The sequence below is a fragment of the Aspergillus neoniger genome (genome assembly GCF_003184625.1).
Source record: "Aspergillus neoniger CBS 115656 unplaced genomic scaffold BO87scaffold_10, whole genome shotgun sequence".
Taxonomy (NCBI): Eukaryota; Fungi; Ascomycota; class Eurotiomycetes; order Eurotiales; family Aspergillaceae; genus Aspergillus; species Aspergillus neoniger.
In genome coordinates this window covers 688,398-701,276 of record NW_020291138.1, presented here as the reverse complement: position 1 = coordinate 701,276, position 12,879 = coordinate 688,398, and the positions used below count along the sequence as shown (strand labels likewise).

Genomic DNA, 12,879 nt, shown 5'->3' with positions numbered 1-12,879 from the left:
CTGAGGGAGCGTCCTCTCGAACGAGTAGTTGTATTGCTAAGCCTCCCAGCAAACCACGAGAATTGGGAGGCCGACACCTGATAGTGCAGAGTCGTCTTTAAAGGCTACATCCAACTCGATGCCGTTGTTGGTGTATCTAGCTTGGTTTTGCCATGCACAGGTGTTACAGCAGGATTATAAGTTCTACTCAGCAGAGTAAGGTTAGGACGTACTTTATTAATCTCAAACACCCATTAATTTATTGTATATTGGATTATCTTGTCTTGTTCGACCAAATGGTGATATTGCTACATGATCTATAGATATGTCTATAGACGATAGATAAATCCATAACATTCTTGCCCTACTCCTTCCGGTTACCCCGGATGCACTGACGTCATCGATCTGCACTATCTCCAAGGCGCCGCAGACACAACGACACAAGATTAATTATGAGTAAAAGAACACCACAAAGTAAATAATTCACTGCTTATGTAGATCTCAGTTTCATACAGAAAAGTATCCATTCCAGAAACGGCAAATCGGGACGTATCCGGCACAGAGAACAGTCCATTGCGCGGGTGCCGATTAGCCGTTGGACTGGCCGAATGGATCTGGACCGCGACTTGTTTGTCCTCCCTAAATGGAGACTCTGACGACATGGCCTGCGGGCTGACACGGTACAAAGTAAATATAAGTAGTGTGGATAGTAGTACACGTTTCTATCCATTGAATTTTCCTATACTACATTGTTCACGTACCTTGCTCGGTAGAATTTCTCCCCTCTCCTCTCCTGTCCTGTCCTTTTAGTCGATAAGCTTCCATTGCTCCCCTCCTCTACTTTCCTCACTAGATAGGCTCTCAGAATGGCGACACAAAAGCCCAAGTACCCCTTGGGTAAGATTGAACCCAACTCGGCCAAGTATTTCGCCAGTTGCACACTCGGAGGAATCATTGGTGAGTAGTCTGCCATCTAGCCCTCTTTTGCATCACAGAGCTTGTATACTAACCACCTCGAACAGCCTGCGGTATGTTTAACCATCCTATCTCCAACCACACTACCATTCCTAATTCCTATCCCTCCCCACAGGCCCTACCCACACAGCCGTCACACCCCTCGATCTCGTAAAATGTCGCCGTCAAGTCGACCCCAAAATCTACACTTCCAACCTCTCCGCCTGGCGCACCATCATATCCAAAGAAGGTCTCCGCGGCATCTTCTTCGGCTGGACCCCCACCTTCGTTGGCTACTCCTTCCAAGGCGCCGGTAAATACGGCTTCTACGAGTACTTCAAATACCTCTATGGAGACCAGCTCTTCCCGAATGCGAACCGCACCGTCGTCTTCCTTGGTGCTAGTGCCTCGGCCGAATTCTTCGCTGATATGGCCCTCTGTCCGATGGAGGCCATCAAGGTGCGCATGCAGACGACGCTGCCGCCGTTTGCGCATACATTGCGCGAGGGATGGGGCAAAATCGTGGCGCAGGAGGGCATGTCGGGCTTGTATAAGGGGTTGTATCCATTGTGGGCGAGACAGATCCCCTATACCATGACGAAGTTTGCGACGTTTGAGGAGACGGTCAAGTTTATCTATAAGACGTTGGGCAAGCCTAAGGAGCAGTTCAATGGCTTACAGCAGACGGGAGTCAGCTTTTTGGGAGGTTATATTGCCGGTATCTTCTGTGCCATTGTCAGTCACCCGGCGGATGTTATGGTGAGTAAGTTAAATGCGGATCGGAAAGGTGAGTTATCCTGTTTTTCATTATTTATCGATTATGGTGTTTAGGGTTATGGCTGAATGATGTTTAGCTGGTGAGGGAGCTATGACTGCTGTGTCGAGGATCTATAGCAACATTGGGTTCTCGGGCTTGTGGAATGGACTGCCTGTGAGAATTGTCATGCTGGGTACATTGACTGGATTCCAATGGTTGATGTAAGTGATCCTGATGATGATGCTGTGATAAGACTGAGGGTTGGATGCTGACGCAGATATATAGTTACGACTCGTTCAAGGTGTTCCTTGGATTGCCGACTACTGGTGGACATTAGCGTTATGTTTACTTCTTTGCACGGATAGATCCGTCTTTTTCTCATGAACAGTAGCTTTTAGGAGTTAGTGCAATGTAATGACGATAATGAAGCTTTAGTGTGTTGCTCCTTTAAAATACCAGTAGTGTAGTGTTATACCCCAGACTCCGCTGACCGCCCAACACCCCGACCGGCAGAACGTGACTGGCTCTGCTTCTGCTTCGGCTTCAGCTCCGACTTGATTCTCGTCCCATCCATTCCTCTCAGATCCGCCTCGCTGCCATCCAATTCACCTCGGGGAATCCCTTCTCATTCATCAATTACCCTGGGTAATCCTTTTACCTCATCGGAGTCACTCGCGCCCCCTCACTATAACTACCCCCTAATCGTGCATCTCCGAACATCCTAAATTCATCCCCAACCACTTCGCTCCTCCGACATCCCTTGACCATCAACCAACACCACAACAACACTCATCAATCGCACCACTCAATCCCACCATCATCTACCTCTCATCCACCGCACCACCCACCACAATGGAAGAAACCCGCCAACCCTCGACAACCTCCAACCCCCCCAGCGTCGAAAACGCCTACAAGCGGAAATGCCTGGCCCTAAAGAAGCGCCTCAACGAAATCGAAGAAGAAAATGAATTGATGCGTCTCCGCAACCGTCGCGGCTGGCAATACATCCAGAAGATGCGCCTCGAGTCATGCATTCTCCTGGAACGACTGGCCAAGGTCACCGGCATGACGGAGGAAGCGCAGGCGGGCGTGAACCCGGAACTGCGCGCCCGAGCATCAGCCATGATGACGAATGTCGCAGCCGTGACGGGTGGAGAGACGGGGAAGAATGGTGCTGCCGGTGCGCCGCAGTTCCTGGAGGACGAGACGGAGGGGAGTTCCGATGAGCAACCGCCTACTGTAAGTTCTACCTTCCTCTACCTCTTTGGTATATTTAGGGTTTGAAGGTTCGCTAATGGTAATGGATGTGATTATGTACAGCCCCAGGAAAGGCCTCTGCGCGTGAAGCGATCCAGGAAATCCAACTTGCCCAATGATGCTAATTTGGAGGATGAGGCGGCGAACAATGAGAACAACAATGAAAGCAACAGCAAAGATAAAGAGAAGGAGAAAGACGCCAAGGATAAAGATGCGACGGAATCTGGCGCCGCAGCTGCTGATGGTGATAACGGTAATGGAGATTCGTCGTCCTCGTTGCCGCGACTAGCCCCCGCCCCGTCGCAGGATGATATGACTTCGTCATTCCGCGTTCAACCGGGTAGTAACGGGTCTGCGAATGATAAGGAGGGTGCTACTAGTGATCGCGGGAGCCATAACCCTGAATCTGCGGAGCAGAGGGGTGATGGTGGTGCGGAGGATGAGACGACGCCGATGGATATGGATGCCAAGGAAGAGGAGGAGGAGGAAGCTAAGGAGGAGAGGGAGGGGTGATTATCAAACTTATACCATAACCATACCCTAGACTTTTCTTTTCTTTCTTTTTACTTTATTACTCTATTTTCTTTTTGTGTTATTGTGATAATGGGTGTTATTCATCGTCGGGTTATATTTCATTTCGTCTTAGGGGTTTGGGACATCTTTCATCCCCCTCTTTACTCTTCTTATGTGTTCAATAGTATACGATGGGCAAAAAGCGTTATCATTTCTATTGTTGTGTGTATGTGTAAGAGGGGAAGTAGGGATACCTGCCTGCTTCATTATAGAATAGTCATCCTTTGCTCTGTGTAGTCAGTAGATACTAGTATATGTGCATCGATCATCATGTCTTGCCATACTTGATATCACAAGATACGAGGCCAGACAGATGATGATGGTTCATCTACCAAAAGCCCTTATTTCTGGACGAGATACTAACTGGTTAATCCTACAGAGTGAAAGAGCTGCACAATGACCATATTGGCTCCAGCTAAAATAAGTCTAGGGTAGATTCGGATCAACTCTGGAGCAATCAATGGGTGTAATATACAGCTCAAGATAAGTTATCGCGCGGTGTAGAGGAACTGATACTAGATACTAAATATAGATAGATATGCATTGTTCGTAGCGATGCAAGGAGGGCTTGCTTTGATAATTCCCACTTTCACTCCTGTTTCCCTTTTAAATGACAGATGTATGCCCGAACCCCTTAACTCCGCTGAAGTGAACGAATACTGAAAGAGAACACTCAGTGTAGTGTGGTGTGGTGTTGTGGTGATGGGGCTGTAGATGTATAGGAAGGGTGTTGTTGGGTGATGTAGACAAGGCAATAGTAGTAGTAATTGTTAGTAGAAAGGGTAGGTAGTGTTCACTCCACGCCAGCGTACAAGTCAACTACGATGTTGATGGCCGCGACTAGGATTTCTGCCGCAATGAGAACAATTACTGTGACGTGTATTAGTTGATTAGAACAGGTTGATGCAGAGGGTGAGGTGCCTACCGATCCATTCAAGATACTCACCGTGGCGGTGAGTTAATTGATCTTTGAGGACGGCGAGAAGATCCGCTATCACGTCCAGTCGTTCCGTGAGTAGGCTTACGCGCTGGTCCATTTCAAGGTAACTGCGGACGGCCTGGTAAACCGGTTCTAGCTGAGGCTCGGCCCACATGAGTTCTGGAGAGTCTAGAACCGAGCCTTGCAGGTGAATATTGATCCGTAGGATGAACAATTCGCCGATTTGCATGTTGATCTGGCGCCGGGTGAGGTTAACACTGCCCGTCTGGGCGATCTGGGCGGGTAGGGGTGCGGTGTTGGAGATGGTCTCAGATACGAGGTCTTCGAATAGGGAGGTCTTGACGGATTGGGCCAATGCGTGGGAGATGGCCAGTTTGATCATGTGGTTACGCGGGTCGCGCAGAGAGATGAAGTCGTTGTATATCCGGGCTTGATATTCGCGAGCATAGTAGAAGTTGAAGTTCTCGACCTGGGTGTCTTCGGGACTGAGTATGGAAGCAGCAAACTTGGAAACATCGGATAGGAATCGTGACTCGTGTGCAGGTGACATGCCCCATATTACGACGGTGCCGTAATCGAACAGGAACACTTCAGGGGTATGGATCGTCGTGTCGAAATCGGGATGTACATCTCCTTGGTGGTCCGACACGGCAGTAGTCGAAGCATGGTCCATATCGGTGGCGTGGGATTGAGAGTCCTGTAGGTCTATGAGGTCTTCCCGCCGAGAGTTTGTGTTATCCTGGACCTCAACCACACTGTCCGAGTAGCGGCGCTCATTAGACGGCCGTTGACTGGGGTGACCGTCCCCCATGTTTATTCCATTATTCGAAAGACCCCATGTGCCATTCTGCTTCTCCTCATAGCCGTAGTCGTATGGCGAGTAGACACATTCGTCGTAGAGCTTCGGGTTGGCCCCGCGGGTCTTGGAGCGAGACTTGAGAAACTTGATGATCCCTTCTAGTCGATACGAATTGGCCGTACAGTAGGCAGTCACTCGCGGCAAACGCTCTCTGTCGGCCTTTCCTAACTTTGCAGCGTGACTCCTCGCTGTAGGTTCTTTAATTCGGGCAATCTGCGAATAGACATCGGACGGAAAGTCATCGCCACCAAGTTCCTCCTCAGCCTCGGTCACAGGATCGGGAAGCAATTTGAGCTTCTGCGCATTTTTTGTCGTTCTTTGTGGTCCGACTTTGGGGGCTGCAGCGATTGGGGTGTTTGTGGTGCTGAACGGAGCGCCATGGCTATTCCGCCGGCGGAGCTTGCTATTCAGGGCGGAGAGGCCGGTCGGTCGGTAATGGCTCTCCTGAGAATGCGGTGCAGATGAAGAGCCGGATTGGAGAGGTCGGAAGGTGGGATCTGCGGAGGTAGAGTCATGGTAGGTGCTGACAGTTGCCAATGGGTTGAAGGTGACTGTCCGCGGCGGACGGTTTCCTCGCGGTGACGTATTGGAGGAAGTCGGGAGGTGATGCTGGGGGAGGAGCGGAGAGGATTCTGTAGTAACCATGGTGGGATAGAGGGGGGTGGGGGGATGAGACACTGCTCAGAGCATAATCTGCAAATGAATGGCAAATTGCAGGGAAGGGAATCTTTGGTAATGGTGGACAGATAAAATTGAATAGGAGGGAGGAGGAGGGAGAGGGAGAAAGAGAGAAGTTGATGGAGAGAAGAAAGTCGAACCGATCAAATGGAGCTCCAAGCTCTGCACGTGCGCCCGCCAGAGGCTGCCAATCTGCCCAATCCGGTGCCCCTCCTCTTTATCTTTCTCTCTTCTTTTCTTCCCCTCTTCTTTCCCTACTGGTAAGATTGAGTTTTGTCTGGATTTATGAAACCCTCGTTAGAATATTCCCGACGGCCTGGTTTGGTGCTGCTTCGAGAAAAAGAAAGCAATGATCTGCAGCGTGTAGATCGTACACTTCCCCAACTTTCTACCCGGTTGTACGACTCCCGGTCAAATATGCATACAACTACAGTAGTACTCTTTCTATATATCAGGGATGCCTCTGTACCACAATGGTCGTCTGATATCCTATTATGGTAAAAGGTTCAGTGGTACCCATTGGCAGTATCGCAAATGCTCTGCTACAAAGCTCAGTAACAACCCCTCGAACTTATCTAACCCTAAAGAGTAAATAGTTGCTATGTTATGCACATCGTAACACTACGCCCATTGTTGGATCCACAAAATTGCTCTATTAATATTTTGATTGATTCTCGAGACGGGAAAGTGTAAAAGAGCGCCCAAGACCTGCTATTTGCGCACGAATCCCGAGGAACCGCCAGTCGTCCTTCTCAACCCATTCAAAGCGCCTGTGTTGCGGGATTTGTTCAGCCAATTCTGCTTGGCATTGCGCCCGGTTTTGGAGGCCTTGGGCGGCAGGACCGTCTTTGATGGATTCTTGGATACACCGTCGTCCAACACCCGGATAGTAACATCTCCAACCCGCGCATCCTTCGGCGGCTTCTCCTTCTTGTCCAGGAATCGTAGCTTGTTGGGCTTCTTCTGTATGATAGACCTCTCTTCCGCGGGAGGTGTCGGGGGCCGGACATCAGGGGCGGCATTAAGAATATCATCGGGAAGAAGAGCTGGAAGGGCCGATCGTCGCGCATCTTGCGTGGTAATACCTTGTAGAGTCTCTGTGCTTTCTGACAACAGGTCCTCGGCCTTAGCTTCCTTCTTCTTCGCCAACTTCGCCTGGGATTTGCGCAGCTCATCCAATTGTTTCCGTTTGTCCCTCTTCAATTGCTCCTCTCTGTGTAAAATGTCAGACTATACCCAGACATAGTACCAAAAATAAGAAATGAGCGCATCACTCACATTTGCCTAGCCCGTTCCTGCTTCTTAGCTTCCATCCTCATCTTCGACAGCTGTGCAGAGTTATCGACCGTCTCTGGGGCCTCGTCATCATCACTGCTGTCATCATCTTCATCCTGTTGTGCCTCCGTGGTCTCCTCAATAGCCGCAACCTCCGGAATTTCCGGCTCCTCGCTATCAAAGCGGAAGTGCTTCTTCGGCGCCGGCGCTGCTGAAGGTTTCTTTTCCTCCTCTTGCTGCTGCTCAGGCTCCTCAGTCGACTCCGTCATCTTCTTCGACTTCTTGTTACTCGAGGGCTTGCTCTGTGATTCCTGTGTCGTCGCCTCTAGACTGCTTCTCTTCCGCCGCTTGTTCTTGCTCTGGGTCTCAGTGGGCTCAGCGCCCACGGGTTCGGACTTGCGCTTTCCATTGGATCCATTGACTTCGGGCTCTGTCGAGGATTGTTGTTTCTCAGCGGGGAATTTCCGCTGTCTTGTTGCCGTGACCATTTTCGATGTATTTTCAGATGGGGCGCCGGAGGAGGAGGAGTTGGTAGTAGTAGTAGTTGTAGGGCGCAGAGTTTTGGGAGAAGATTCGTCGGAGTCCTGTCGAGAAAATAACCCCTTTGCTGCTGTCACAAACTGAGAGAACATAGAGGATCTAGAAAGTCCCCCGTGTGACATGTAAAAACATGGAGAAATGTTATTGCGCTCAAAAGTCGTTCAAAAATTCAAGATCGAGATCCAGCAAATTTGGTCGGCGTCTGGGATTTTCCGAAGGCGGGCGGCTGTAAGTGGGTCGGATATAGTTTAGCAGGATGATTAGCTTCATTTTCAATTTATCGTGTTAAGTAAAAAGTAATTTAGTCTATGCTGTCAAATAATTGTCCTGTAATTGTAATTCTCAATGAAACGCCCATGCATGCCAAATGCCCCGTAGCAAAGAGATACCAACAGCGCCAAAACACCATTCCATCGCAAGTACATGCTTTTAAAATCCCCGACCACATCATCGATCAGCACCAGCATCACTTCGCACCAATCATCTGCCGCCGCTCCATCACCTCCTCATTCGCAGCCAAGAAATCATCCTCTCCAATATCACTCGCCTCATCCCAGAACTTCCCATGCTCATCCCCATCATCCCCACTAACCGTCCACATACTCTCCCGTAGTCGCTTATTCCGTTCTCGATCCTCTTCAATCCGCTGCTCAATCTGCCGTTTATCCACACGCATCCCACTGCCCTTCGACCCTCTCGGCGTCCCATGCTTGGACCTCGCGTCACCACCACCATCTCCACCAGCACCCCCTTCTTCAGCTTCCAGATCCAAATGCGCAGGGTGAGTTTCCCGATCCTTCAATCCCGCATCAATTTCCGCGATCGTCTCGGCGGAGAGGATCTCCTTGCTCTGTAGACCGTTCAAGACTCGACGGACGTGTTTGACGTTGGCGGCGCCGGAGCCATCGGCGGGCGCGACGCAGTCAACGATGCGGAGGATGTCGCGTTGAATCATGCGAACGTAGGGCGCGTGGTCTTCTTTCGTGGCCATGTCGCAGAATTGTTCGATGAAGTACATGATATTGGCGCGGTTGTTCATGTTGTTCTGGGAGAGAAAAAGAGTACATGTTAGCTTATTTGTGTAAATGCGAGGTGAATTGGAAAGAAGGTGTGGGAGGACGCACTCTTTCTAATTGCTCCAGAATGCACGAGTGTAGGTCCTCGTCCATGTCGCGGTATTTGAGCGCATAATGCGCCGCTTTTTGGGATGAGGTCACCGAGGCGTTCAGGTGCTGCAGCTGCGCTGTGAAGCGCATGCGCACCTCGAAGGGATCGACCATCATCTTGGTGGATGGGGCGTGGTCTGGATGTTTATATCGAGGAAGTGGAGGTAGGAAGAAGATTCGACAGTTTATAAGGTGACTACTAGAAGTACTGATTCCATGCCGCGGCGATTGATCGAGACTGGCCGATGGATGGAGGGCCTGAATGGGACATTCCGATTGGAGATTGGAAGGGCGGTGGGATGCGATAAGGCGGGCAGAAATTGTGGGGTTCATTTGCTTGTCCAGTCATGTGCTTTGCTTTATAGCATACCAATTGACATCACCGTTGTTGCTTTATGCATACCAATTCTCTCTTGTGTTTACTCTGTGATAATCTTATAGTTTGCGGTAAAGAACGGGTGGGTTCTTTAAAAAGGTACTATTTACACAACTGAAGCAAAGTCTAGATACATGCCCACAACAATACTGCCCTAAGCCACTATCTGAGGCATACAAACCAAGAAAAACAAGATCCCGTTTGTAAACTCCGAGTTACCCAAATTCAATACATATTTCGAAACTTATAGCAAGATATCACGACACATCACGACATGCAAAATAGGTAATCCAAATCGTAATTGAGCATGAGATGAAAAGTATATGTTTCGATGCATCGCTCAAGAGACACTTCAAAGCGACTGTCGTCTTTCTATAGTGCTGGCAAGGCTGGTCCTATCATCGCTGTCAAGCAAGCCAACTTCCTCTGCCATAGTTCCCGGATTGAACGTCCTCTCGCGGAGACTTTCGTCCTTGTAGGCGTCCGGGCCGCTGACCACAGACCAAACGTCTTTTTTCGTCAGCAGTCCCTGAAGAACACCTTTATCGGCGAGCAGAACATAGCGGAGACCTAGCCTCTGGAACATGCGGAGCACAATCAAAAACGTGGTGTTGCTGTTGAGTGTAATGGGCGTTTGATCCATCCACGGTCGAAGATCCAAGGTTTCAGCAGGATCCGCAAAGGGTTGGTGGCTGAAGAAGACCTGCGTCGCACCTGACAACTCATTGTCCGACGGCTTAGTAGAGTACTTGAGAGCGTACGTAAGCTCATTGCGCGAAATGTATCCCAGCAAGATGGGATTTGACGTATCGGTAACGACCGGAAACCCACGGTAAGAGGTCGTTAGGAGGAGGCCACGAAGTGAATCGATCGTATGGCCAACAGCGGTGATGACAGTCATATCATCAACAGTGGTCATCACTTTATGAGCGGGAACGTCCGGTGGAGTCGTATCATCACGGTGATCGAGGAAAGGGTACTCGTTCAGCTGAATCCAAGACTCATAGATACCGCGCTTTCCGAATATATCACCGCACCATTTGGACAACATGACTGCAATCATGATGGGAATGACATAAGTCAAAGCACCAGTAAGCTCGAACATGATGACCACAATTGATACAGTCATCCTCGTGGCGCCTCCGAGTGCCGAAGCTGCACCGATGATTGCATATATTCCAGGGGTCACACACGGGACATCTGGTTCGCATTTGCCGAACAAAAAGAATCCCGGGTAAGCCTCTTGCCACATCCGAAAGGTCATTCCCAAACCACGTCCATACAGTGCTCCGATAGCAACAGATGGAAGGATGATACCCGCGGGTATGTCCAAACCAAAAGTTAATGAGGCAAGGAAGAATCCCAGAAGAGCAGCCATAAGCAAGAGGGCGATGGTACCCGCTGACGAGGCGCCCGTCTTGCAAAGGCCGAAAGGATCATCAGTTACAGTGCCTGTCCCACATTCTGCAAACAAAGAATGAACAAGTTCAGAATTCTGAGCCCTCATAAACAAGTTCGGGAAATTGATCAGAGCGCTCAAAAGAGCGACAACCGCAACCTCAATGATCGGGCGAGCCCAATTCCGAGATCGTCGCCAGGTTGCAATCTTCATGTTCAAACGAATGAGGAATGCCCCGTAAAGGCCACCGACGATACCAAGAATGACAAAAGGTATCATCTCAAAGCGATGCCACTCGCGTGTATACTTGACTTGGTAAAGGACGATGTTGCCCGTGCGGAATGGGTTGAGCGCGTGCAGGGTGACGGATGCAACCATGGCACAGACAAAGCTCTGCCACATTGTTTTGTCCGGGAAATAGTACGACAGTTGCTGTTCACAAATTTAGAATCCAACTTTCCCTGATGATCTTGGAAATTTACCTCTAGACTGAACAGGACACCACCAATGGGCGCTCCAAAAGCGACGGAGACGCCCGCTGCGGCCGCCGCTGATAGCACTTCGCGTTTCCGCGCTGTACAATTAGCCCAAGAAATCCAGTAAGGGATCGTGAGAAATACCTTCGTTATGATTGAGGCTATGGAATGGCTTCATCATAACACTAGCGCAACAACATGCGACATGGATTAAAGGGCCCTCTTTACCAAGCCACATGCCGGATGCGACGGACAAGCACTTGGATATGTCAGCAAGGATGCAGTGATGGGCGCAGGGTCGTACATACAAGGCCCAACGATTTGATTGCAAGGGTCCAAGGCCCCATGAAATGCCTTATTACAAAGCCACCAAGGACGGTCTTGATTTCAGGAATACCGCTATGTCTTGCGTAGATGGCGTAGGTCCGAACCAGAATGCATGCGCAAATGGCGAAGAACACCTGTTTCTTGATTAACACACTGCTAAATAGTGTTCGGAGAGGTTGAAGTACAGAGTAAAGGATGTAAAAAGTATACTCCAAAGCATATCCCCCACCCCGCGAGGAGACACCCAGGGCTTTCCTCCATGGTGTCCAGTCTAAACAATCAGAGATATCTGGAGGGAATCCGTTAGCAAGGAGACAGAAATATCTGAAAATGGCGGCTCACCATCATGCCCCCAGCAGCAGAAGCTCCGATTCAAGTAGAACCTGCCACCCCCGGGGCCGGCTTTACAATAGCCAGTTTTAAGATCTGCTAACCAATCACTAGCAACATCGATACCAGCCGCAATGATACCAACCAATACGCCTGTAGCAATCAACACGATCCAGACGTTACTGGCGTCCAATAGCTTGCGTAGATATCCAACAACGCCTTGTCCGCTCGCATAGAGAAGCCTCTTCCTTTGTCTTTCTTTGGTGTATTCGAAAATCCAATCGATTGCCGTAAGGTTGTCATAACCAACTCGTCGTCCTGGGCCCTCTACATACCAGTCCAAGAAGCCCGAGTCTTTGTGCGCCAAGTTCCCATTGCCGTTGCCATTGATCGGCTCCCCTAAGGGCTGGGCGTCATCCGAGCGTTGTTCATTCCGAAACCACGAGCCAAGTCCAGTACTTGTCGCAGGCTCAGCAGGACTATTCGAGAAGAAGTTAGGAAATCGAAATTTCGAGCGCGATTGTTGTCTCTGTTTGCGCTTGAACGAGAGGCTATGTACAGTTGTTAGCGCACGACTCCTCGAAACGGGTGCTAGGCTGGCCAGAAACTCACGGTTCACGTAGCCCGCCGCTTAAAGGTACATCGGGATGCTGTGGATCAAGGCTGCTGCTGTCCTGTGCTGGTTCATCGTCGCTATAAGGCTGGATCAGCGATGACTGGGCTTCTGACTGTGGCCCCGGTCGACTCATTGACATCGCGAATAATACGTATCATAGGGACGTGTCAAGTGGCATCTCAAACAACGATGGTCGACGGGTGCCTATGAATAGCGATTGATCTCCGCGATTGATTGCGTTCCCGACCGGCAACTGGTGCCACAATTAGTTGAACCTCCGCGGCCGGGTCAGGGCGGTGAAGGCCCGCGCTGTGGGGCGGTGCCGCTCATTGCGGCGGCAGAAAACGGTTCTCCAAAAGAAAAAAAAAGTGCAAGCA

At 50.0% G+C, this 12,879-nt stretch overlaps 6 protein-coding genes across 6 annotated transcripts; 2 read left to right on the top strand and 4 right to left on the bottom strand.

Annotated features, from left to right (window-relative positions):
• Positions 1-814: 814 nt before the first annotated feature.
• Positions 815-2,027, top strand: BO87DRAFT_405558 (putative mitochondrial phosphate transporter Pic2; the record flags this gene model as incomplete). Its single annotated transcript, XM_025625940.1, has 5 exons — positions 815-936; positions 1,002-1,007; positions 1,070-1,720; positions 1,788-1,911; positions 1,976-2,027. Exons 1-5 carry the CDS (start codon positions 846-848, stop codon positions 2,025-2,027), a joined length of 924 nt encoding a protein of 307 aa, XP_025481611.1. The 5' UTR covers positions 815-845.
• A 241-nt stretch (positions 2,028-2,268) lies between these two features.
• Positions 2,269-3,727, top strand: BO87DRAFT_375145 (uncharacterized protein). Its single transcript, XM_025622961.1, has 2 exons — positions 2,269-2,929; positions 3,011-3,727. Exons 1-2 carry the CDS (start codon positions 2,543-2,545, stop codon positions 3,458-3,460), a joined length of 837 nt encoding a protein of 278 aa, XP_025481610.1. The 5' UTR covers positions 2,269-2,542; the 3' UTR covers positions 3,461-3,727.
• A 288-nt stretch (positions 3,728-4,015) lies between these two features.
• BO87DRAFT_355657 (YagE family protein) lies at positions 4,016-6,093 on the bottom strand. Its single transcript, XM_025621345.1, has 2 exons — positions 4,446-6,093; positions 4,016-4,390 (listed from the first exon to the last, which is right to left on the bottom strand). Exons 1-2 carry the CDS (start codon positions 5,962-5,964, stop codon positions 4,314-4,316), a joined length of 1,596 nt encoding a protein of 531 aa, XP_025481609.1. The 5' UTR covers positions 5,965-6,093; the 3' UTR covers positions 4,016-4,313.
• A 472-nt stretch (positions 6,094-6,565) lies between these two features.
• On the bottom strand, positions 6,566-7,990 carry BO87DRAFT_375143 (uncharacterized protein). Its single transcript, XM_025622960.1, has 2 exons — positions 7,276-7,990; positions 6,566-7,210 (listed from the first exon to the last, which is right to left on the bottom strand). The coding sequence occupies exons 1-2, from the start codon at positions 7,932-7,934 to the stop codon at positions 6,709-6,711; spliced, it is 1,161 nt and encodes a 386-aa protein (XP_025481608.1). The 5' UTR covers positions 7,935-7,990; the 3' UTR covers positions 6,566-6,708.
• Positions 7,991-8,096: 106 nt separating this feature from the next.
• Positions 8,097-9,169, bottom strand: BO87DRAFT_331353 (CTD kinase subunit gamma). The gene is made up of 2 exons (XM_025620333.1): positions 8,937-9,169; positions 8,097-8,857 (listed from the first exon to the last, which is right to left on the bottom strand). Exons 1-2 carry the CDS (start codon positions 9,093-9,095, stop codon positions 8,279-8,281), a joined length of 738 nt encoding a protein of 245 aa, XP_025481607.1. The 5' UTR covers positions 9,096-9,169; the 3' UTR covers positions 8,097-8,278.
• A 267-nt stretch (positions 9,170-9,436) lies between these two features.
• BO87DRAFT_331349 (chloride channel protein) lies at positions 9,437-12,719 on the bottom strand. The gene is made up of 7 exons (XM_025620332.1): positions 12,499-12,719; positions 11,899-12,437; positions 11,742-11,845; positions 11,538-11,690; positions 11,374-11,488; positions 11,236-11,327; positions 9,437-11,185 (listed from the first exon to the last, which is right to left on the bottom strand). Exons 1-7 carry the CDS (start codon positions 12,639-12,641, stop codon positions 9,707-9,709), a joined length of 2,625 nt encoding a protein of 874 aa, XP_025481606.1. The 5' UTR covers positions 12,642-12,719; the 3' UTR covers positions 9,437-9,706.
• Between the last annotated feature and the right edge of the window lie 160 nt (positions 12,720-12,879).

Bases quoted from the DNA above. Each gene is read 5' to 3' on its own strand.
- BO87DRAFT_375145 (XM_025622961.1), top strand. From the start codon at position 2,543: ATGGAAGAAACCCGCCAACCCTCGACAACCTCCAACCCCCCCAGCGTC. The intron at 2,930-3,010 runs GTAAGTTCTACC...GATTATGTACAG, and splicing joins CCGATGAGCAACCGCCTACT to CCCCAGGAAAGGCCTCTGCG.
- BO87DRAFT_331349 (XM_025620332.1), bottom strand. From the start codon at position 12,641: ATGTCAATGAGTCGACCGGGGCCACAGTCAGAAGCCCAGTCATCGCTG. The intron at 11,846-11,898 runs GTGAGCCGCCAT...GATTCCCTCCAG, and splicing joins CTGCTGCTGGGGGCATGATG to ATATCTCTGATTGTTTAGAC. The intron at 11,489-11,537 runs GTATGTACGACC...GACATATCCAAG, and splicing joins CAATCAAATCGTTGGGCCTT to TGCTTGTCCGTCGCATCCGG.
- BO87DRAFT_331353 (XM_025620333.1), bottom strand. From the start codon at position 9,095: ATGATGGTCGATCCCTTCGAGGTGCGCATGCGCTTCACAGCGCAGCTG. The intron at 8,858-8,936 runs GTGCGTCCTCCC...TTTCTCTCCCAG, and splicing joins TTCTGGAGCAATTAGAAAGA to AACAACATGAACAACCGCGC.
- BO87DRAFT_355657 (XM_025621345.1), bottom strand. From the start codon at position 5,964: ATGGTTACTACAGAATCCTCTCCGCTCCTCCCCCAGCATCACCTCCCG. The intron at 4,391-4,445 runs GTAGGCACCTCA...TACACGTCACAG, and splicing joins TGAGTATCTTGAATGGATCG to TAATTGTTCTCATTGCGGCA.
- BO87DRAFT_375143 (XM_025622960.1), bottom strand. From the start codon at position 7,934: ATGTCACACGGGGGACTTTCTAGATCCTCTATGTTCTCTCAGTTTGTG. The intron at 7,211-7,275 runs GTGAGTGATGCG...CATTTTACACAG, and splicing joins CAGGAACGGGCTAGGCAAAT to AGAGGAGCAATTGAAGAGGG.